We start from the raw sequence: 24,087 nt of genomic DNA, 5'->3' as shown, positions 1-24,087 counted from the left end.
TTGCATTTATCAACATTAAAATTTCATCTGCCAATTGCTTGCCCAGTCACCCAGTTTTCTGAGATCCCTTTGTAACTCTTTGCAGTCTGCTTTGGATTTATCGGAGTAATTTTGTACCTTCTGCAAATCTTGCCACCTCATTGTTTACCCCTTTTCCCAGATCCGCACTGGATCCAGTATAGATCCCTCCATTCTGAAAACTGACCATTTATTTCTACCCTTTGTTTTCTTTTAACTGGTTACTGATCCATGAGAGGACCTTCCCTCTTATCCCATGACTGCTTACTCTGCCCAAAAGCCTTTGGTGAGAGACCGTGTCAAAGGCTTTCTGAAAGGTCAAGTACACTGTATCCACTGGATCACCCTTGTCCAAAGAATTCTAATAAAGATTGGTGAGACATGCTTTCCCTTTACAAAAGCAGTGTTGACTCTTCCTCAGATTGTGTTCATCTGTGTGTCTGTTAATTCTGTTCTTTACTATAGTTTCAACCAATATGGGTCTAGTTGTCTCAAATTAGGCAAAATAATTTGAAAATTTTGGCCCTGGTTTGCAGTCTTGAGGAGGTCTTTGATGCATGCAAAAGACACTACACAGTATCAAATCAGTAACAATGAAAAAATGAAGATTCTGAATAATGCTACCAAAAAATATGTAATGAAAATGCTACTTACATTGGGTCTCAAGATTTGGTGAGCTCTGACTTTGATTGTGGACTCCCACCAGATGCATATTCTTGATTATTTACATCTTCCTCTGTGTGTCTCTTCATGTCTTCCACTGGTTGGCTATGTTTGTCTTCCTTCCTTCCTATATGTGTTTGCTGAACCATATATTTCTCTTGGGTGGCCACAGTCTGCCCCGCTTCTTTTTCTTTTAGCTTTGGTTGGTCTGTTCTTGTCTCTTTGGATAAGTCTTCTGAAACACTCATATCTATCGCTGAGTTTTGAGCCCCTAAACTTTCACTTGAAACATCTTCAGGGACAGCTACAATCTTTCCTGAATCCTGAATTTCAACCTCTTTCGACATATCAGAAATGAATGACGCATCTTCTGTTTGTTCTAGGGTAGCTTGTTTCTCTGCAGACTGTGTTAAAATAGTATGTTTGACTGTACTTGCTTGCTGGAACTCTTGTTCTTTACTCTCTATTGTCTTTTCACCTTTTACAAGAAGCTGCTGATGAGCTTGTACACTTTCCTGAACTTCAGATATATTTATACCTTTTTGACTTCCGTCTGTTGATTCAATCTGCTGCTGGGATTCCATGCACACAGCAGCTGGCTCTTCTGTTCTTTCAAGTTTGTCAACGGCAGTCTGAATTATCTTTAATACAATTTTTGTACTCTGAGATTCTATAGTGACAGACTGAACAGTATCTTTTTCGAATTCTCTGTGGGTTAGAGATGGGCTTTTTGTATCTTGAGAAGCTAGTTTTTCCCCAGCTTCTTCCCTAAGCTCTGGCTTCTGTTGCTCCTTCCCCTGGGTTGTGTCATCCATGTAATCTTTTTGGATCAAATCAGGTTGTGTACATCTTGTTGCTTTCTCAGTCATTCCATCCACCATTGCAGCGGTCATCTCTGATACTGACACTGTTGCAGTTTCTTCACTCCTACTGTTTGCAGCCTCAAATCCCGAATGAGCAGTGGCAATATCTTGGACTAGTTCAGGAAATAGTTTTTCAGGCACTGCTTCTAAAGGCTTTAAAGTTTCAGCTGAGGTTTCCATAGATGTTACAGTTTCTGCAATGATTTGTTCTTCAATTGCTGCAGCTGTAACAGGCACAGATGCTTTTTGAGCCTCAGAGCTTTCAATACTAGGAATGGGTGAGCCAGTATCTTCCAGCTGCACAGCTAAAATCTCTTGCTGCACTGGAGTTGAATAAAGTTTATCACCGCTTGCAAGTTCCAATTTTCCAGATTCAAACAAATCTTTTTCCACTTCCGTCATTAGCTCAAACTTGGTTTCCTCTCGCTGATTGTCATTTGAACTTGTCGCAGTCAGTAGAAGTGTTTGTTTTGCTTCCATAGGCTCCTCTTCGTCTCCCTTTCCACACACAGGCAGTTCTTTAGGACATATGTCGCTCTGTAGAGGGGCCCCATTTACAACTGCCCCTGGGTATTCTGATACTAGGTTAGATGGCGCATCTTCTACATCATTCTGCATGGGAGCCTCAGCTGCAACCGCTTCAATGTGTTCTGATTCCAAGGTAAGCACAGCATCTTCTACCTCTGTCTTCACAGGTGCCTCAGTTACCCCACTCTGCATTGCATCCCCAGTTACAATTATCTCTGTGCATTTTGATTCTAAGGAAAGCAGGGCATCTTCCATCTCACTCTGCATAGGGATCTCAGTTCCCTCATTCTTCACGGTGGTCTCTATTGCAGTGATTTCTGTGCATTTTGATTCTAAGGTAAGCATGGAATCGTCCACCTCATTCTGCACTGTAGCCTCCTCAGTTACCTCACTCTGCACAGTGGCCTCAGCAGCAATTGCTTCTGTGCATTTGGATTCCAAGAGAAGCAAGGCATCTTGCACCTCACTTTGCATAGGAGCCTCAGTTGCAAGTGCTTCTGTGCATTCTTTTTCTACAATATGCACAGCATCTTCCACCCCACTTTGCACAGCGGCCTCAGTCACATCACTCTGCATTGGAGCCTCAGATGAAACTGTTTCAGTGCATTCTGCTTCTAAGATAAGCACGGCACCTTCCACCTCTTTCTTCACAGGAGCCTCAGTTACCTCACTCTGCATCACCCCCTCAGTAGCAATTCCTTCCACCTCACTCCGCACAGTGGCCTCAGTGCCCTTAGGTTCCAAGGTAAGCATAGCATCTTGCCCCTCACTTTGCACAGAGGCCTCAGTCACATCACTCTGCACTGGAGCTTCAGTTGCAACTGCTTCAGTGCATTCCGAGTCTAAGATGAGCACGGCATCTTCCACCTCATTCTTCACAGGAACCTCAGTTACCCCACTCTGCACAGGGGCCTCATCTACATGTGCTTCTGTGCATTTTGGTTCTAAGGCCTCGCTGGCATGTTCCCTTTCACTCGGCACTGGGATGTCAGTGGGGGACTGAGCTGCAGTTGCTTCTGTACGTTTTGATTCTGAAGAGAGCATGGCATCTTCTGCCTCACTCTGCAAAGGGGCTTCTGTTACAGTTACTTTCATGCATTTTGATTCTAAGTTAGGCACCATGTCCACCACTTGCTTGAATTCCTGGGACATCTCAAGCTTTGCTTCATGTGTTTCACTTTCAGATCCATCCACTTCTGGAGCACCTTCATCTGTGATTTCACCTGGAATTATTACTTTTAAATTCACTTTGGCCTCTTCAGTTGAAATTTCTTGTTGTTCTACTACTGTAACATACTCAGCTTTCACTTCATGCTCTGCCTTGGTAGTTATTGTGACACTACTGTAAAATTCCTCGTCTTTCAATTTACCTTTCTCTAGAATCTTTTCTACTTCAGATGTTTCTTCATGTCTTTCTATAAATGCTTGTTCAGTTTCTTGCCATTGACTTTCATCTGCCAATCTATCCAGACTTTTAGCTTCTTCTGTGTGTTCCTTCATCACTGCACACTTTTCACTCATCTCTGACACTTCCTGTAGAACACTTCCGTCAGCTTCATTTCTGCCTCGAACACTTCCTGCACTTTCCATGTGTTGAATGTCAGCCTCTTCAGGTTCTTCTTTCTTTAAGGACTGTTCAACCAACACAGTTTCTTTGCATATGACTGTAGCTTCATCTTTCATTTCAGATCCAATTTTCTGCACTGACTGAATTATGACTCCAGTCACAGTTCTTTCACTAATAATCTGTACTTTATCTGATAGCTTCACTCTTTCTACAACTTCCTCAAGAATTTCCTGTGTTTGTTTATTTAATTCTTTTAAATTTTGCTCAGTCCCTTCTATCTCCTGAACAGGTGTAACTTCTTCTGTAGTATCTGGGGATTCAGTTAACTGTGACACTGCAGAAACCATCTCAGTCGTCTCCTCTGCAAGGGACACTTCTGTTGCTTCTTCACCACAGGACACTTCTGCTGCCTCTTCCAGTGCTGTCAATGCTTCTGACGTTAACTCCAGCTCACTTACTATAGTATCATCACTAATGTCCTTTCTCAACTCTGGCAAAGTTTTAGAAACCACCACTGTCTTTTCTACAAGAACTTCAGTTTCAAATATCTGCTCAGTTTGTTCATCATCATCTTTTTCCTGTTCAATGGACTCTGTCACAGTAGCAGATATCCAAGATGGTGACCTTTCTTCAATACTGGTAACTGCTCTCTCCCCCTCTACAACAGTCACAGTAACTGCGTGAACCAGTCCTTCATTAAATTGCTCAATAATTAAGGTATCTTCTAATTTTTCAGCTCTCTTTTCATCTAAAGTTTCTTCCCTTATTGCCTCCGCTTGTGTTGCTTGTTGGGCCTCAATTTTCTCTTGTTCAGCTGCTTCATACTCAGATAAAGGAACAACAGCTGGAACATCAGAGTCTTCTTCATTGGTTTCTGTCATCTCTTCTCCAGCTTCCTCAACACAAGCTTGTTCTGGCTTCCCGTCTGACTTTTTCTTCCGACGACCAGGTATTAATTTTTTAAATGAAACCCATGTTTCTTCTTTTCCAGGTTCACCATCTGAAGTAGAATGTTCAATGCTGGAAACTAACACAGATTCTTCAGTTCTCTCTTCCATTTTGGTTTTGGATTTTCTTCTTGGAGTGACTAATCTTTTAAATGATTCCCAGGTTGAAACACCCTCTCCTTCAGATGGACTTCCAGCTTGTTCTGGTGAGGAACTTCCTTGTCCTTGATCACTTTCTTGGGAACTAGTTAGGATCATGTCTGGAGCAGTTTCTTTGCTTTGGCCAACTTCATCTATTTTTTGGCCTTCTTGAGCAAGCCTCTGTCCTACTTCCTCATCAGAAGAGGAGGATTTCCTAGCTCTTTTCTTAGAGGAGCCTACACAAATTAAGGCTTCCCATGATACAGAAGTATCAACCTTTCGTTTTGGCTCTTCTGTGCTTTTTTCTAGCTTCTGCTCCTCACCATTTACTTTAGTTTCTTCCTGATTTTCAGAGACTGCACTTTCAGTAGAAGACAAGGTAGCACTCTTTGCCTTATCAATTTCTTCTTCTTTGTCACTTTCAGAAAGCCTTCTGACACGTTTCTTGGGAGTCACCATCTTTTTAAACGATGCCCAAGGAGTTACACACTCTCTTTTCCTCTCTACATCTGAAATTACTCCTTCTTCAGTTTCAGTGACCTGTGTTGCATCTATGGCTTTCTCCACAGAAGGAGGCTCTGTTAATTCTTCAGGTGAAGAGGCAGAGCTCTCTGCCTTTTGTTCTTCTGGACTTTCTGGGGAATCAGCTAAATGTTGAATTTGTTCTACTTGTTCCCCTGGCTTAGTTTCTTCTCTCTTTCCTTTATGCTTCTTTCCAGAAAGCTTCTTTAAGCCAGTTCCTGTAAAAAGTTTCTTTAGGGGGCTGCCTTGCACTTTGGCTCTTTCTTGTGATGACAACAGTTCAACCTCAGTGGTGATGCCTTCTGGAGGCTTACATGCAGCTGCATCTTCAGGGCTTGGTTCTGTTTGCTTGATGTGGTCGTCTACTACTATGCATACTGTTCCTTTGGCCTTTAGTTGTTCCTCAGTGGGTTGAATTCTTTGTAGCTCACCATCTCCTTCAACTGATTGTTCAGAAGCTGAGGAGGGCATCTGTTCTATCTCATTTGTTTTAACCTCTTTTGCCTCTGTAGTGCTAACATGAACTTCTTCCTCTAACTTTTCATCAAAGATTTCAGTTGCCAGTGGAGCTTTTGGTTCAGGTTTCTCAATTTTTTCACCAAACACTTCTGTTGTCATTGGAGCTACAGGTTCAGATTCTTCTTTAGATTTTTCTAATTTTTCACCAAATATTTCCATGGTTGTGGGAGCTGGTAGTTCAGACTTCTCTTCAAAGTGTATTTCAGTTTTTTCTTCTAAGGATATTTTACATTCTTTCACTGGTTTTGGTTTTTCTTCAGGGGATAGGTCTACTTTTTCTTCAAAGGACACTTCAGATTCCTTGTTTACACTTTCAATGGTCTCTTGTGGAAGTGACTGTTCAGAAGGAATAACAACTTCCTCCTTCAAACTTGCTTCTACTTGGACCTCTGTCACTTCCCTTTCTTGCTCTTCCTTTTCTTTCTCAGTTTTCTCCTTCTCAGGTGCTTCTACTGGGATCTCTGCCACTTCTCTTTCTTGCTCTTCCTTTTCTTTCTCAGGAGTCTGCTGCTCATCCTCTTTAGGCTTCCTAAAACTTGTCTTTTTCCTAAACCCAGCCCAACCCTGAGTAAAAAATTTTCTTAGTGGTGATGCGGTTTCATTAACTAATCCATTTGTTGGAGACTCTGGTGACTTGCTAGGTTCTTTTTTTCCTTCTGCCTCTTCCTCACTTGGGCTTTCTGCTACCTTTTCAGGAAGAGATTCATCTTTCTGTTCCTCATTCTTTGGTTCTTCTTCAATCTTTTCTGCAGGGTGGGTCACCTCACTTTCTGTTGCTTCCTCCACCATTTCTAACTTGACTTCTTTATGATCTCCAGCTCCATTTGCTGCCACTTCTGCTTCCTCTTTTTTTACAGTCAGTAGCTGAACAGGTTCAGACTTTTCAGTCTTATCTTTTTTAACAGTAAACTTGAAACCAACAAATTTAAAAACCTTTTTAAATCCAACATCATTAGACTGAGATTCACTGGGCTGTTCTAGCTCTTCTACTTTTTCTTCTTCTGATGGCAACTGTTCGTTAGCTTCTTGAACATCTTTCTGTCCGTCTTCAACACCATCCTTATCATTTGATTCTGGTGGCATGGCTTCCATATTTTCAGCTAGCTCTTCTTTTACAATCACATTCGCAGGTTCGCTTTGTCCAACTGTAAAGTAAAAATCAGATAGAAACAAATTAGATTTACCATCTTAATTCACTAAAATATGTATTAAAAATCACTCAAAAGATAATACATACTTCAACTTTTAATACAGATATATATTTACATTTTAAGGTGATCTTATAAAATATAAATTCCAGTAGTATGGTGGCACCTCTTAGGTCTGCTAATTAAGGGTTTATCTGCAGCTATTATAAAGCTAGTTTCCCCCTCATCTGATAGGTGAAGAAAATCATATCTGGATTGGTCTTGTTGCTTGACAGAAAGCTCATTCAGAACATTCTAAGCTCACTCTCATTCTTTCTGGGCAAGTGAAGTTCAAGAGTATAAAACAAGTTCAATTCTCAGGTTTTGTTTGGGAAACAGCTGTTCACTTCAGTAATGCCTCTACTTAGAAGATACATATGACATTAGTAATTTTTTCTGAAGCAGATGCTCAACCTCATTCCCAGTTAGGAGAAGAGCATAGCATCAAGAATGAAAGCACCAATCCTGCAAACTCACCCTGAGATCTTAAAATCAAACTGGGTTCTTGCCTTTTCCACACATTGCCAGTATTGAAATGTTCTGACGGCTAGATCTTATCAACTCACCAGTGCAACAGCTTATCAAATCAGTGAGGTTGCAGAGGTGTAAAAATAATATAGTTTGGCTTGCAGAATCAAAGCTGGTGATGATGCTGTTATGTCCTAGGGGCAGCCGGTGTAGGAAGCAATCACTTGAGGCCAGAGAGCAGACAGCTAACCAAAACCTCCATTTTATTTACAGAAACAGAGAACTTCCTCAGCCGGTTGAAACCGGCTGAGCTATCCCTTAATAGTCTAACTCAGTTGCCATAGTAACAAAACCCATGACAACCAAATACACAACAGATGCATGAGAAGGCAAGAACCCAGTTTTAATCTCAGATCCTAGCAGCTTTATCTCTGCTTAGCTGCTCCCTGGGTGCTGCTCTAGTGGCTTTTACCCCCATTAGACAGAGCAGTGCCCCAGTGAAGGCAGAGGACATCTGATTTAAAAAAATACAATAGTGTGGGGAGGGAAGGAAAAGAGAACAAGTACACGCCATCTGGTCTATATTATGCACTCTATGTAATGCATGTCCTCTGGTGCAGTGGTGCTGGTTATAGTATTGGGGTGGAGGATCGACCAGGATCTTCCTGTTCCCTACCACTCTCAGGTCCATGCACAGGAGTGGGAGTACTAGTCATTCCATCTCCCTCCCTGCGCAGGTATGGTAGAATGCAACAGAATGCGGTGTCTTCCACCCTCTTACTCCCCTGCACTGCCAAACAAATCACAATTTAACTCTAAATAAAAATACAGACTAAAAGATGTTTATTTTTTCCCCTCCACAAGAGATTTTCCAGAGCCTTATAATTAAAAAAAAAGTAAGATTTTCATCCAACATTTTAGGTTATTTTCTACTTACAATGAACCTTTCTGCACCACATGCTGACACCTGCTTCTGTGCATGTCAGTCTCTGAGCCCCCCTTCCTGGTTTCCTACAGATCGTCAAAGGGGGCAAATCTCATTACAGGTTTCCTGCTAAGATCATTTGGCCTGTAGGTGGAGACAGTTTAGTTTATGCCTTACATGGAGTACAATCAGAATTCTAATAGGCACTGTAGTCTTTCTGGATGAGTGCCAGGGTTCTTGATTTATATAGTACATTATAGTTGTTTTGGCAAAATGTGCCAACGACTGTGTCCTTATTAGTATATTGCCAGTACGGTTAGCAACAACCCAAGAGAGACAGCAGTTGTGAACTTAAATGCAGTGTATGCACTCTAATGTTTAGACTATAAGATTATAATGTTACCCTAATGGCCAAATGCACTTAGCAGGAAAAATAAAATGGAACGGCATGGGGGCGGGGGGGGGGGGGGAGGAGGAGGAGGGGTTTGGAATGTAAGTAAAAGGAAAAGCTCAGAGACTCCAAAACGCACACAGAAGAAATGAATGCAGGAATGCATTGCGTTCCACTCACAACTACTGACTTATGATAGTTAAAATTATTGAATTCCATATAATCAACATAGACCTTGTGCTGACCCTGCTGTTGCTAAATGCGGACAATACCAACTTACAACTATTTTGCTTTGAAGAAACGCAGTTGCACAGAGTAAGTTCCAAACAAAAAATTTCAACCTTGGTCCTCCAATCAAATAGAGACTATAGATCCTTGCACCTGTGAAGGGCAACTGGCTTCACTGGGGCAGGAGTGTCACAAAGGTGTACCTGTCTGCATCCAATTGTAGGATCGGGGTTATATTGTATAAAACCCACTCAAATAACGAATCTATGAAACTTCCAACAGTTTAACCCTGAGGGAGGGCCTCGGCACTCATATCCAAGAAGGATCAATAAATTTTGAAGGTATTTTTAAAAAGTGAACTAGCTCAGAATATTTCATATTAGTAGTAGCATATTGATATTACTGGTATTAAGGTAGTTCTGTAATAACTCTCACGAGATAAAAATGAAAATACTATGTAAGAGACAATAAGAGAATCAAATGTGTTGTATTTATGTGAGCACACAACTATATAAAAGTTAGTCACTGGCAAAGAAAAATTAAAGCAAATATAGAAATAGTTACAAGGAATTCTCTTTTTGGAAGAAGTTCACATTTTATTTTTGGAATTAACTATACATTTTTGTTTTAAACTTATTTCATGACTACAGTAGGGTTGCCAATTTTGGTTGGAAGTATTCCTGGTGGTTTCATCACAACATAATCTTTAATTAAATATGAAATCTTTATTCCTGGAGACTCCAGGACAATCCTGGAAGGTTGGCAACCCTAGACTACAGGAAAAAACATCCAGAACTGGGCAATAAGACCCTTATATTACCTCTGCAGTTTACTGTATACAGAAACTATAGGCTAAAGTGAAAAATAAAAAGCACCATATGAACCCATAATCCTAGAAGAACATACTAAATCATAGCTAATCTGGTGACTCAAGTATAATGCTCTACTATTAGGGAGACCAAAACTGAAGCCTGCTTGTCATGGGATTTGGGATAGTGTCAGGGACATGAAGAAAGTTCTTAACCTTTAGAGAAGATTTACAGGTAAATTATAATAATCACTCCTAGGACAGTCATTGCTTCTAGCATTTGATTACTGGGAATTTTTCCAGCTGGAATTCTAAAACTGTTTACTGCATAGTTATACAAATGACATTCCTTATTTTTATAGTATGTTGAGAGGGAGGTTTTATTTGCTTGTAGTCTGCCACTGTTTTCACACCCATATTCATTAATTTCTTAAAATAACGTGAAAGGAATAAAATGAAAAAGATATATGAATGCTAAATGACAAAATCTGACCCTGGAGAAGGTGAGCTGAGTTATCGCATCACAACTAACCACTGAAACTAAGAAAATTACTTATCTATATTGCTTGTTCTCTGAAGGTAAGTTACGTGAATAGATTCCTGACTCCTGGAAACTCAAAACTTCCAGAAGTTATTTTGTGGATATTAACTAGGAAAAAAAAAAAAAAAAAAGGGCCTCGTATAGTCATTTATACTAGTGTAAAGTGGGTATAAAACAGAATCATGCTGTTTGAGTAAGTATTTTGCATGCGGGGAAATGATTATTCAAGGTGTTGGACACTAGTGTCCAGCATACACAAAGAGAAGCTGGCTTCAAATTTTTGAAAAAAAAATATGACCGCATTGGCATAAGTTGCAAAAATTCCACCCCACCCCCCCAATCCATCAAAGCCACCATAGCAACATTTAAATATCTAATGGACAGGGCAGTCAGAGCACTCCCAGCTTTACTTAGAAGGGTCAAATTTGGTTTCTTGCTAGGAGATTGAGTTCAAGCAATAATGATTTAGAAAAGTATGCAGAGAAATCAGCCTGGTGGGGTAAGGCAGATATTCTAGGTAGGAAGCAGGAATTTCTCTTACTCAGCATGCCTTAATATGACCCTGAAGCTGTAAGCATGCCAAGGAGCAAAATGAGAGATGCAAATAGACCAGTGCTTCAACTGGAGACAGGGAAGGTAGTAGTAACTCTGCTCTCCTTCCCACCCACTGGGGTTGCAAGTGACTCCAAGTTTCTCTTTTCCCACCCTCAATCTCCCCTTCAGAGCTGTAACCACCAGTGATTTCCCTACAACCCCCCCCCCCCCCCCCAGTTTTGTGAACTAGTTACATACCAATTTAGTGACTGTTTGGAAATCTGAATTTAAACTGAAACATTAATACACACTTTAAAAGCTTATACAGTGTATGATAAAATATGTGTATCTGAAAAAGTATAATAGATTTGAAAAGTATGAACATAGACTAGCTTCCTTGCTTCCTTATACAGCTGTTGTTTTTTATGATGTCAGTGCATTCATTTCGGTGACGTTGGCCAACCTAATAATTTCAAACGATGATTTGTAAGCAAAGTCTAAATGAGCTCTCCCTGACAGCTAGTGATGAGCTGGGGGCTAAGGCTTCAGGGCCAGATTATATTTACATTCACACCTAATCTACCTAGGTATCCAGCAAACAGAGCTGTGTTGTCCAAATGATAGATTTTGGCTGGAGTTGGGTTACAAATCACTTGAATGTAGGGGGAACGGGTATGAGTAACGGGCAGTAGAACTGTACTTAGCCTGTGATGATTTGAAGGCATCAAGAGAGAGGTTGGGGACCTGTCCCTCTCCACTGTTTAAAGACAGAGCTGATTAGACTCCATAGATAGTCTTTTGTTCTGTTAAGTGACCACTGCAGCTGAAATCACTGACAATCAGGTCTAAGTGCTTAGTCCTGTTGTGGAGACAGTGTTCCTGTGGGTACAGCGTTTTTGTGTAAGAGACAGCCCAGACTGCACTAGCAGCGAGGTTCCCGCACTGAGAGCTCAGCTGAAATCACTGAGAGCTGGTGGAACCTCAAGAGACCAACTCGCAGAGGTCACAGTGGTAGGTGACAGCAGAAGGTGACTGTGCAGGGCCATTGGCAACAGAGTGGTGGAGTGAACCGTGGCACAACGAACAGCCGTGGCCAGAACGAACTGTGCCTTTTTGTCCCCCACCTGGAAGGTGTACTCACGTGAAAGCACCTCTGAACTCTGAGTTTCCACTGACCAAGGACAACACCAGTGAGTGGAGTGCGGTGGAGGGAAAAGTGAGGGGCATGTTAAATAAACATTTGTTTGTTGGACTATATTTTAGTCACTTTGCCCCAGAATGCTAGATTTGTGACTGGGAATGGAAACTTATATAAATATATTTCCCAGTAGGCCAAGATTTTTAAAATGCAGTATTTGCCAAGGTTGTTATCTCACATTGTTGCTATCTTGGGAGGTCATTATGTTGGGGAGTTTCTGTACTAAACATTTTTATTATAATTAATTTTTACATAAGAATGGTCATACTGGGTCAGACCCATGGTCCATATAGCCCAGTACCCTGTCTTACAACAGTGGTCAAGGCCAGGTGCTTCAGAGGGAATGAATAGAACAGGGAATCATCAAGGGATGCCCTGTTGCCCACTCCCAGCTTCTGGCAAACAGGCTAGGGACACTCAGAGCATGGCGTTGCATCCCTCTCATCCTGGCTAATAGCCACAGATGGACCTGTTCTCCAGGAATTTATCTAGTTCTTTTTAAAATCCTGTTATAGTTTTGGTCTTCACAGCATCCCCTGGCAAAGAGTTCCCTGGGTTGACTTTATATTGTGTGAAGAAATACTTCCTTTTGTTTTTTTTAAATCTGCTGCCTATTAATTTCATTCGGTGACTGCTAGTTCTTGTGTTATGTGAAGGATTAAATAAAATTTCCTTATTCACTTTCTTCGCACCAGTCAAGATTTTGTAGACCTCTATCATATCCCCATTAGTCATCTCTTTTCTAAGCTGAAAATTCCCAGTCACTTTAATCTCTCCTCCTGTTTCATACCCCTCATCATTTTAGTTGCCCAACTCTGTACCTTTTCCAATTCCAATATATATTTTTTAGGATGGGTGAGCAGATCTACACACACTATTCAAGGTGTGCACGTACCATGGATTTATATAGAGGCAATATGATATTTTCTGTCTTATCTATCCCTTAATGATTCCCAACATTGTTTGCTTTTGTGACTGTTGCTGCACATGGAGTGGATGTTTTCAGAGATCTATCCACAATAACTCCAAGATCTCTTCCTTGAGTGTTAACAGCTAATTCAGATGCCATCATTTTGTATGTATAGTTGAGATTGCTTTCCAATGTGCATTACTTTGCATTTATCAACATTGAATTTAATTTGCCATTTTGTTGCCCAGTCACCGAGTTTTGTGAGATCCCTTTGTAGATCTTCGCAGTCTGCCTGGGACTTAACTATCTTGAATAGTTTTGTATCATCTGCAAATTTTGCCACCTCACTGTTTACCCATTTTTCCAGATGAATATGTTGAATAGGACTGGTCCCAGTACTGACCCCTCAAGGATACCACTATTTATCTCTCTCCATTCTGAAAACTGATAATTTATTCCTACCCTTTGTTTCCCATCTTTTAACCAGTTACTGATCCATGAGAGGATCTTCCCTCTTACCCCATGATGGCTTACTTTTCAAAAGTCAATTTAAATTAAATACTTTTTTTTAAATGTATTTTTTTTTAGAAATCTAGACCTGTTATGTGTTTTGGTGTAACTTGCATTATTCTTATGTTAAATTTGCATAATCCTAACAAAACATTTACTTTATTCATATCTCTTTTATATATCTCATTGGTCCTGACACCCCCCCCTAATTTCAATTCCTGGGGAAACCACTGGTAACCACCCCACACCCCCTTTTTGCTTTTATTTTCCAACTTTGAAAACATTATCTTTTCCAATCACCTCCTCAACTTTAAAAACCAAATTAAACTCAAATTCTGAAGAAAGCTTAATTTCTCCACCTTTACAGCAAATTTCAGTTTGCTGGACTTGGTAGGAGGGGTAGTTCTGGCTCTTGTCACTACTGAGTCAAGAGACTGGTAAGTCTCATGGTTGTCCCAGATATCACTCAAGCTTGGAGATATAGCAGAAGAGCTGGGACTGTCTTGAAACCCTGGACACATGGTCAGTAGCATGTACCCCTTTCAGCCAGCTCCTTCCAGCTATCATCCCAACAATATCTACTTCCTCTCCCCACTTCTACACCATCAACTCCATACTCCTGCTACTGCAACAGGGTGAAAGAAAAAAAGTATCGATAGAAGTTATTAGAAGTTTGTCATCCCTGACCAAAAAAACAAAACAAAAACAAAAAAAAAATCAATCCCCAAGTCTAAGTAATTTTCTTGAGGTAAGTATGCTCCTGCACTGCTGTCAAATGGAACAAAAACTGGTTAGATCACTCCTGATCCAGAGTAATGCTGAAGATCTGTTAGAAAGGATTTGAAAAATTTACCAGACACCTACTATTCTGAGAACTCTCTTTATTAATCAGAGGTAGATCCTAAATTAAAGTACAATGGAAGGGAGAAGTTACACTGCAAGATCCAGGGGCTATAGGTGTAGGGTGACCAGATGTCCCGATTTTATAGGGACAGTCCCCATTTTGGGGTCTTTTTCTTGTATAGGCTCCTATTACCCCCCACCCAATGTCCCAATTTTTCACATTTGCTGTCTGGTCACCCTATATAGGTGTGAGGCAGCCAGCACCCTGCTATTGGGAAGTGAAAAGGGCTGGTATTTCTATTAGACTATTTTCCCTGAACCAGATCTGCATTTGGCTAAAAAAAGATGTTGTAAAACTTGAAAATCCACTTCTGCTTAGCTCCTGGGAAAAATTTTCTGTCCCTTCCCCTCCCTAGCCTCTCCTGGCTTGTATGAAAGTGACCAGAAGGTGGGGGAAGCACACCATTACTCTACCGCTCCCTTCCCTGGTATGATGATGTGACTAAGTGAGGGGCATATAGGAGTCACAGTGGAGTTGCCATGCTCATTTCACAACTTAACTTACATTTAAAAAACAAAAACAAAAAAACACCACACCACACCATTAAGGCCTCCTTACTCACACCCTCAGTGTCCAAGAGGAAAATGGATTTTCCAAGCCTTTGTCTAAATGGGAAGGGGAAGAAGTTGTTTGGACTGTTTTATGGTGTTGTTTCTTCTAGGCTGTGGCTACACTTACACTTCAAAGCGCTGCCGCGGCAGCGCTTTGAAGCGCTAAGTGTAGTCAAAGCGGCAGCGCTGGGAGAAAGCTCTCCCAGCTTTCCGTACTCCACCTCCCTGTGGGGAATAACGGACAGCGCTGGAAGCCGCGCTCCCAGCGCTGGGGCTTTGACTACACTGGCGCTTTGCAGTGCCGCAATTTGCAGCGCTGGAGAGGGTGTGTTTTCACACCCTGCTGCAGCGCTGCAAATTTGTAAGTGTAGCCAAGCCCTTAGTCTAAGTAGTAGTATTCTACAGGCAGGTCTACACTGACAATGCTGCAGCGGTACTGCTGCACCACTGTAGTGCTTCAGTGAAGATGCTACTATTCTCCTGTCTGCAGAGTTAATCCACCTCTACAAGAGGCAGTAGCTATGTTGACAGGAGTCGACACAGTAGCTGTCTACAGCTGGGATTAGGTCAGTATAACTGCATTGCTCAAGGGTGTGGATTTTTCACACCCCTGAGCAACGTAGTTATAATGATGCACATTTATACTGTAGAATTGGCCTCAGTAGATGAAGATTTTATCTGATGGAAATTGGACCACAACAGTAATGAGTTTTCACTAGACCATTGCCACATGTTCCTTCTTACTATCTTAAATAACAGATCTAGTGTCCTCAAACCAGAAATCAGTTTTATCCTTAAATTACCAATTTTAAATCTCTACTGTACTAAATTCAGATATCTGATCGGTTGAATGTTATAACCACAACATTTATCAATTTACTGTATGGCAATCTCATTAGTTTCTACTGATCCACTTGATATATATAGGTCTTAAACATTACTAAAATATTGCAGCTCTCTCTGCCAGGTTGCACTATTAAATACACTGTCCTAGTCAGGGAACACTATTGCTAATCTCAGACTAACAAATTTAAATGTCAGCTAGGCTGGAAGTAGAATATCTGCAAATATATTGGTTTTATTGGGGAAGAAAGAAACTTGTTTTTATTTTGAAAAAAATGAAAGCCACAATATAAAAAAAAACCCTCTCTTCATAATCTAGAACAAGGATTGGCAATTTTTGGCATGTGGCCCACCAGGGTGGCCGGTTTATTTACCTGCTGTGTCCGCAGTCGGGCGGATCGCAGCTCCCACTGGCCACAGTTCGCTGTCCCAGGCCAATGGGGGATGCGGGAAGTGGCGGCCAGCGTATCCCTCCGGCGGTGCCGCTTCCCACAGCCCCCATTGGCCTGGAGTGGTGAACCACAGCCAGTCGGCGGATCGGCCGAACCTGCAGACGCGGCAGGTAAACAAACCGGCCCAGCCCGCCAGGGAGCTTACCCTGGTGGGTCACATGCCAAAGGTTGCCGATCCCTGATCTAGAATTTAACAACTGTATCATCCACAACTGTGTCAGCAGTTTTGTTTTGTATTACATTAAACTAATTTCCTGAGCAGAAAAACCTGTAGTAAAGTGATAATCAATGGCTACCAGTCCCTCAATGCACATGTCTTCAATCTCCAGCCAGCCCCAGAATAAACTATATGATACATACATGGGCTTTCAGAAACTATCAGATTTACTCATCTGCAGTGCAGCACCTTACCTTGCTAACTAGCTTGGTGATTCAAAGTTGTACAGCTTCCAATATATTAACTTTGGGAAATAAAGTGACTTGCTCTAGAAATTACTTAATATCCTTTATTAAGATCATGTAATTCTACCATATTTGTCAAAATATTGTTTAGTTAATATTAGGTATCTTGTGTATTTAGATGAATACGTTTGATTATATAACAAATCTGATATTGAGAGCAGAGGAGACTGGGGGGGGGGGGTTCCCCCTCCCCAACACCTTGTTTTGGGAATTCAGTGCTGGTGACAGGTGATAACTTGACATCCCTGAAAATCCTTTATTTATTCACAGATCAGGCACAATAAGCATGACCAATAGCAATGCAAGCTAGCCTTGTTACTGTGCTATTAACCCACACATGCAGGAACCACTTCTCAGAGTGAGAGGTTTGTTTAGCACTTCCATCCATTAAATCCTTCTTGATGTTGCCAACCAAGGAGCCAAATAGCACCAAATGTTACAGTGATTGCAGTCATATAGAAGTCTGTTCTCTAGAAGATTGAGACCACCACACCCATTTCACATAGGCTGTCAAACAGCCATCAAATGGCAGCAGCTTTTGGTCACCACCAAGCTGGGCTAGATTTGAAAGCCAAGAAATTTTGTTCTGAGATGATGCTTTCTATGACCAATGGAAGGCATAATAGACCTTTGAGAAAATTACATCAGTGGAAGAAGGGATTACACTTGTGTTCGCATTAGCACTTACAGGAATTACATACCTGCATGAACTCCCATGCATTGACAAAGAGAGAGAGAATCCTATACTTATATGCAAGTTTTGCAATATTCAGTAAAACGAAAGGGTCACCCAGAGCTTAATTTGTAATGAAAGAGGTGCCAGGCTCAAGCAATTAGGTGCTGGGGCTATGAACTGCCAGGCCTAGAGATGCCAAGGCTCAGCCCTGGCACTCCCACTGAAGTATCTGGCACTGGACATTGTCAGAAGACAGAATACTGAGCCAGACAGACCATCGGTCTGACCCAGTATGGCCATTCTTATTTCTTACATTAAATCAATGCAAATTCTAGTTTTCTTTAAAAAACTAGACAAAAAACCCCTCCCCAACAAATCCTTAAAGAGTTTAGACAATCTGCTTTCTTGTGACCACTGCACTACCTATTTGCATCTCTCTCCTTTCCCTTGCTCCCCCCACCCATAAATTTGAGACAGGACCATAGGCCAAGAACCTATGCTATAAGCAGAGGCCACAACAGATAGGCTCAGCTCTAGGGAGGCATAACCCTCTAGGTGGCTTTGGCCTAACAAACCCGCTCTCCCTCCCAGCAAAGGCAGACTCTCATTTCCCTCCACCCACCTTGAATGACGACAAGAAGGTGCTGCTGGTCCTGCTTTGGATGCATCCAGAGCAGGGGTGGGCAAACTTTTTGGCCCGAGGGCCACATCCCAAGTTTTTGCCCAAGGTTGTTTCTGAGTCCCAATGAATCAATCCATAGTGAAAACAATGCCAGAGAGATTTGGACACTCAGTTGTCAGCCAACTCCAGACAGCGTGACAGTTAATATCCATCAAAACTGAGCTTATATTTGTCCACAGTTTGATTATTCATGACATTTAAAGGAAAATAGCTGGAATTCTCTGCAGTTATTGAAAAGATGCCAAATAATTGGAAGTATCCGCTCTTCCATCTGTGAGTGGAAGACAAATCTGCAGGAAATCAAGAGCATTTTTTGGAGGGGGGGGGGGAGAAAAAGTATCTTCTAAAGGAATGAAAATGGCTGCTGGCAATTTTTCAGCTGCCACTTCCTACCTTAACATTTGAGCTCTTCCCTGCCAAAGCAGAAGCAAAGTAATTATGCGTACATACAAAAATGCCACAGTTTAAAGTAGCTAAGTATCAAAATACACATTTCCACATTAAAAACTTTGCCAGCATGCTTCATGACAGGTAGGTCCTTTCCCTCAGACTGCAGAATTGAAACACCAGACAATTACCACATTACTGAAAAGAACAGCAGATGGCAGTACAGCAACATTTTTACAGCTATCACTATAGTTTATCAGGCACACGTCTGCCTCTCTTGAAGTTCATAGTATACAAAAATAGGTAATATCAAGATTTAAGTATCAATAATGGTTTGTCAAATTACATTAGCCCTAAGGTAATATACTTAGGCTTTGTTTCTTTGGGGTGTGGGGAAAGATCCTTGAGCAATGAATCTGAAATGACAGATAATATTGTATACAAGAGGACATTAAGGGTGAAATCCTGGCCCCGTTTAAATCAATGAGACTTGAAGTCAATTATTCTACCAGATCCCTGATATTGTGTAAGAGGTGAAATTAAGAAAGGATGAGAATGTGCATTCCTTTGCTCTGTAGATCTGACTGGAATGCTAAGAATACACAAAGAAAAATAGATCAAAGTCAAATGGCCACAACTTCAGGACAAGTATTGCTCTTCACCAGACATTTGGATAAATGCAGTAATTCTGCCACAGGGCACAAAGGGTAAAATTTTCAAAACTGCCTAAGTCACACTTTCAAAAGTGACTTAAGCTTCTAATTCCCTCTGGAAGAGACTACATCTTTGTGCATGGACAGTGCATTGTGGATATAAAATTGTAATACAAACAAACAAACCTAAAAATACATCTACATGATCCCAAGTAATGAACTAGGGAGAAAAAGGTAGTATTCATATCCAGATTTAATAGGCCAGTGATAACTGCTTATTCAACAATTGGAATCTCTAATGGTAATTGTATTTATCTGACAAGTAAAAATCTTCCTTTTAATTGTTAACTCTCAGGACTATCCAACCTTATCTAACTCAAAGTCTAACATCCAGTAACATCCTTGCCTCCATGGAATTTTAAGTCATTAAAAGTTCAAACTGAGTAATTTGCAAGGGCAGGAATTGGGGTAAAACACTTCTAAAAGAATCTGAGATTACTCTCCCTTTGGGAATGTATGTCTTTTGTAGACTTCAGTGCATTCCACGAGCAAAAATATTTATCTGATAATCCTAGGTAGGAAGGTCTTAGCAATGGTCTGAGTGCAATTAACTTTACCAGACACAGGTAACTCACTGTCTCTCTAGCCCCCAGTGAAAAATGAATATTGTGAATAAGTGATTTATTGAATTTTCTGGGTTTTTAACTCTTAAAAATTAAAGCCATCCCATTCACGTGCTGAGAGGAAACAAGAAAGAAACCCAAACAATCTATGAAAAAAATCTTTCTTTCATTCATTCTTTGCCCTAGAAAGCATACTTCAATTAAGTCATTTCCACAAAACTATACAGTTTAACGGGAAGCTTGTCACAAAGTATGAGTGGAATTTCCCAAAGGGAAAAAAGGGTTGGGCTCTTCAAATACGAGGCATGTATCAGATATTTGAAAAATGGATTAGTAAAATGAGAGGAAAACAACCTGTGACAACAGAAGTCATTTAATATTGCTATAGTTTAAGATCTAACAGTGTTTCCATTATAAAAACCTCAATTTCAGGTGGCAAGCAGCAAATGGTGGAGGAGGGGGAGTGTCAGAGAGACTGGTCTTTCCCCTCCTTTCAGCAGGAGCCCCTCCTGCTCTTCCTCCCTCTTCCTAATAAGACCTTTCAGCCTCCCTAGCTTAGCTGTATCCTCCAATCACCTCCAAAAGTGCCTCCTTACCCTCCAAGGCCTTGTTTACACTGCAAAATTTTAAAACACTTGAACATGGTTGTGAAGAACCAAGTTAGCTAATATGAAGCTGAATATGATTTGTCCTGGTCTACAATGACCACTAAGTTATATGCAGCATTGCGTCAGCTAACTTAATTCTTCACAACCATGTTCTACCCTGGTAATGTTTCGTAGTGTAGACAAGGCCCAAAGTATGTGTCTACACAGGGATAAAAAACCCACAGCTGGCCATAGGGTTGCAAACTTTCTAATTGCACAAAACCAAACACCCTTGCCCTGAACCTTCTCTGAAGCTCCCCTCCTTCTGTTGCTTGCTCTTTCCCACCCTTACTCACTGTAACTGGGCTGGGGCAGGGGGTTAGGGGGCAGGGCAAGGGTTCTGGCTGGTGGTGTGGGCTCTGGGCTGGGGCTGTGGACAAGGAGTTTGGAGTGAGGGGTTCAGGAGGGGGCTCGGGGTGAGGCCAAGAGGTTTGGAGTGCCGAAGGGGGTGAGGGGTCCGGTGGGGGTATGGGCTCTGGGGATGAGGCATTTGGGATGCAGGAGGGGGCTCTGGGCTGGGGCCAAGGGGTCTGGAGTGCAGAAGTGGGCTCAGGGCTGGGGCAGGAGGTTGGTGTGTGGGAGGGGGTGCAGGCTCTGGATGGGAGTTTGGGTGTGGGAGATGGTTCCGACCCAGGGCAGGGTGTTGGGGCGCGGGGTCTGTGGGGGAGTTTGGGTGCAGCAGAGGGTTCAGACCTAGGGCAGAGGGTTGGGGTGCAGGTTCTGGCTGGGTGGCGCTTACCTCAGATGGCTCCCAGCCAGTGGCGCAATGGGGCTAAGGCAGGCTCCCTGCCTGCCCTGGCTCCACCCTGCCCTCAGAAGCAGACAATGTCCAGCACCTAGGTGGAGGCGCGGCCAGGTGGGTCTTTGTGGTTTGCGCTGCCCACACCTGCAGGCACTGCTTCCACAGCTCCCATTGGCCACCGTTTCCAGCCAATGGGAGCTGCAGAGCTGGTGCTTGGGGTGGAGGCAGCACAGGGAGCTTCTCTGATCACCACTGTGCCTAGGGGTTTCAGAGACATGCCAGCCGCTTCCAGGGAGCAGCGCAGAATCAGGGCAGGCAGGGAGCTACCCGGGTCCCTTTTTGACCAGGCGTTCTGGCGGAAAACCAGACCTCTGACTAAGTTCATGGAGCTCAGGTTGTGGGGGAGGGGGGTGGGAATTGCTTGGTAGATGTACACTGCCTTGGGCTGGCATCTGAGCCCTGGGACTCTCTGAGGCTGGAGCTTGAGCTAGCCTGAGCCCAAACATCTATGCAGCAGTTTTTAGCCTAGCAGCCTGATCCCTGTATGCCTAACTCAGCTGACCTGGGCCAGCCATGGTCGTGCCACAGGTCTTTTATTCCTGTGACGGTGTGTGCCCAAAGAGGTTGGAAAGCCTCACTCTCTCCATCAACCTCCCCGATCTGCAATGCTTGAAGCAACATGCTTGTTCTTTCTCAGACTGAAACTCTGCCTTCCTTGATGATTTGCAGACCGAAGGAGGAATCAGTAAAGGACTGAGGGCATGTTGGGAATGCAGATTGGTACTGGAGGTGCCAGAGGCAGGAAGGGCAGCAGGAACAAGTATAGTGATGACTCATTCTAGGCAAGAATCTTGACCTAGACCAGCCTCCTAGAAGTTAGAAATTGTCCCTCCACAAGGCCCCCACAAGGCCTCCTAATAGCAAGTGTTGGACCCTAAGAATTAACTATTGTCTCCAAGGGTCAAATTGATTCTTTAGTTTTGAAAAACTAGAGGTACAGAAAATATATGCACGTTTACCAGTTTGGGTTCCTTTTTAGTATTCTTAAAACCCAAATACACAGTTTAATTTCAGTTTAACAAGAAACAAACAGAATCAGTTGCTTTTTCTGTTTTAAAGATCGAGTGCTGAGTCTAGAATCAGTTGCTTTTTCTGTTTTAAAGATCGAGTGCTGAGTCTGACAGATGCAGGACTGCTGTTCACAAAGGCATTGCTTTATATGCATGGTAATCACTTACAAAGTATTTTTACTTCTAATTTTTTAATACTATCGTTCATACCAGGGGTGGCTCTAGGATTTGCGCCACCCGGCATGCCGCGGGGGGCGCTCCGACCCGCAGCTCCGGTGGACCTCCTGCAGACGTGCCTGCGGAGGGTCCGCTGGTCCCGCGGCTCCGGTGGACCTCCCGCAGGCACGCCTGCGGATGCTCCACCGGAGCCGCGGGACCAGCGGACCCTCCGCAGGCATGCCTGTGGGAGGTCCACCGGAGCCGCCTGCCGCCCTCCCGCGGGACGCCACCCCAAGCGCACGCTTGGCGCGCTGGGGTCTAGAGCCGGCCCTGGTTCATACCATGCTAAGACAAAGAATCCATTAATTAGTTAATGTCTGTAAAACACTTTGAAGATAAAAATAGAGCTGTATACTTATTATGAAAGCTACAGACATGTAGTAAGAATTAATAAATACAATTTCTAAATGTAGTTTGTGGGCTGTGTAGTAAGCTTTTCAAAAGTGCTGAAGTAATTTTATAATAATTAGAGCTTTCAAGGCCATTTGGATTAAATACCTACCCCTCATTTCAATACTTCATTAAATGAAAGTTAGAAAAAAAATGAGTACAAAAAGTGTACATTCAAATTCCTTTAAAAAAAAAAAAAGAAGTAGTAGTAGTTAAGGATGGAAGTCAAATATTTAGGATGAGGGCTGAAACTATCTTTACCTCAAACACCCCACTTGCCACACATGTACAATGTGCTGCTGGAGTGACAAGAACATGGGCCATAAGAACATGGGTCATCTCACACAATGCATCAGCTCAGTACTTACCCAGAATGGTTTCGCTCTTTACTGCTCTCATGCCTAAAATCAACCCAATTGAATGGTTTAGTCTGTACTCTAATAAAACTACAAGGGCACAGTAGTATTTTATGTGGGCTTTAAGGAGCAAGGATGCTTGATTTTACAAACTTTTACGGTAGTTAGGAGTCCAGGGGATAAGAATTTATTTTCAGTTATATGTTGCTGCTAAAGTATTGATACAACATTAAGATTTTAATACATTTCAGTCATTTCCTATCTCATTAAAATCCAGTGAGCAACACAGAGAATTAATAACCTTTTTTGCATTTATCTTTTATTAAGTTGGCAGATAGTGTTGGTAGCTTTTCTTAACTCCTCCTACCATCTCTCTTCCCTTTAGGGGTGAGAATGTATTCCATTTCTAGTATTTGGAAGAGAGAAAAAAAGTCTCAGGCTGCAACAGTTAAATCTGCAGCATTTCATGTTCTTGCAGTCAACCATGTCAACATCTGGAGCTGGTTGAGTTTTCTCCCCCTAGGATTTGTAGCACAGCCCTGGATTTTTTCCATAAATTCCCTACATTCTAAATCCATCAGATATATGTCATACACACCCAACAACCCTCTTCCAAACTCCACTAGTCATTGAAAGACTCCAAAAAGGGTTTTTTGGTCTTAGTTTCTTAAAATGTTTAAATAGTAAGGGCCAAATTCTGCTCTTGGTCATATATTGTGATTACTGGGGTTACATGAGTGTAAAAGAAAGTCTCTGGCTTAAACCCAAGATATGAAGGAAATTAACAGTATTTTGCCTCCATTGTGTCTAGAGTTGCAACATATTTGACATGTAAAAACCACCCACTGTTCTGACACTCACACAACAGGGCAATTTTAAGAATGAATTTGGATGGACAGATTTCCTTGCTTCTGATAGGTTAATTCATGCCTTTTATTATTTACATTTGTTGGACTTGTTTA

At 42.0% G+C, this 24,087-nt stretch overlaps 1 protein-coding gene across 3 annotated transcripts in view; it reads right to left on the bottom strand.

The window, feature by feature from the left end:
- AKAP12 (A-kinase anchoring protein 12) overlaps nucleotides 1-24,087 on the bottom strand; it is a 143,157-nt gene that overhangs the window by 10,524 nt on the left and 108,546 nt on the right. For all 3 annotated transcript variants that reach the window (XM_045009783.1, XM_045009784.1, XM_045009785.1), the window contains one exon: nucleotides 673-6,913. In XM_045009783.1, coding sequence (XP_044865718.1) covers nucleotides 681-6,913 — 6,233 coding nt within the window. In that variant the 3' untranslated portion in view covers nucleotides 673-680. The remainder of the gene's footprint in view (nucleotides 1-672; nucleotides 6,914-24,087) is intronic.

The sequence above is a fragment of the Mauremys mutica genome, chromosome 3, assembly GCF_020497125.1.
Source record: "Mauremys mutica isolate MM-2020 ecotype Southern chromosome 3, ASM2049712v1, whole genome shotgun sequence".
Classification (NCBI taxonomy): Eukaryota; Metazoa; Chordata; order Testudines; family Geoemydidae; genus Mauremys; species Mauremys mutica.
This window is presented reverse-complemented; position numbering and strand designations above follow the sequence as displayed.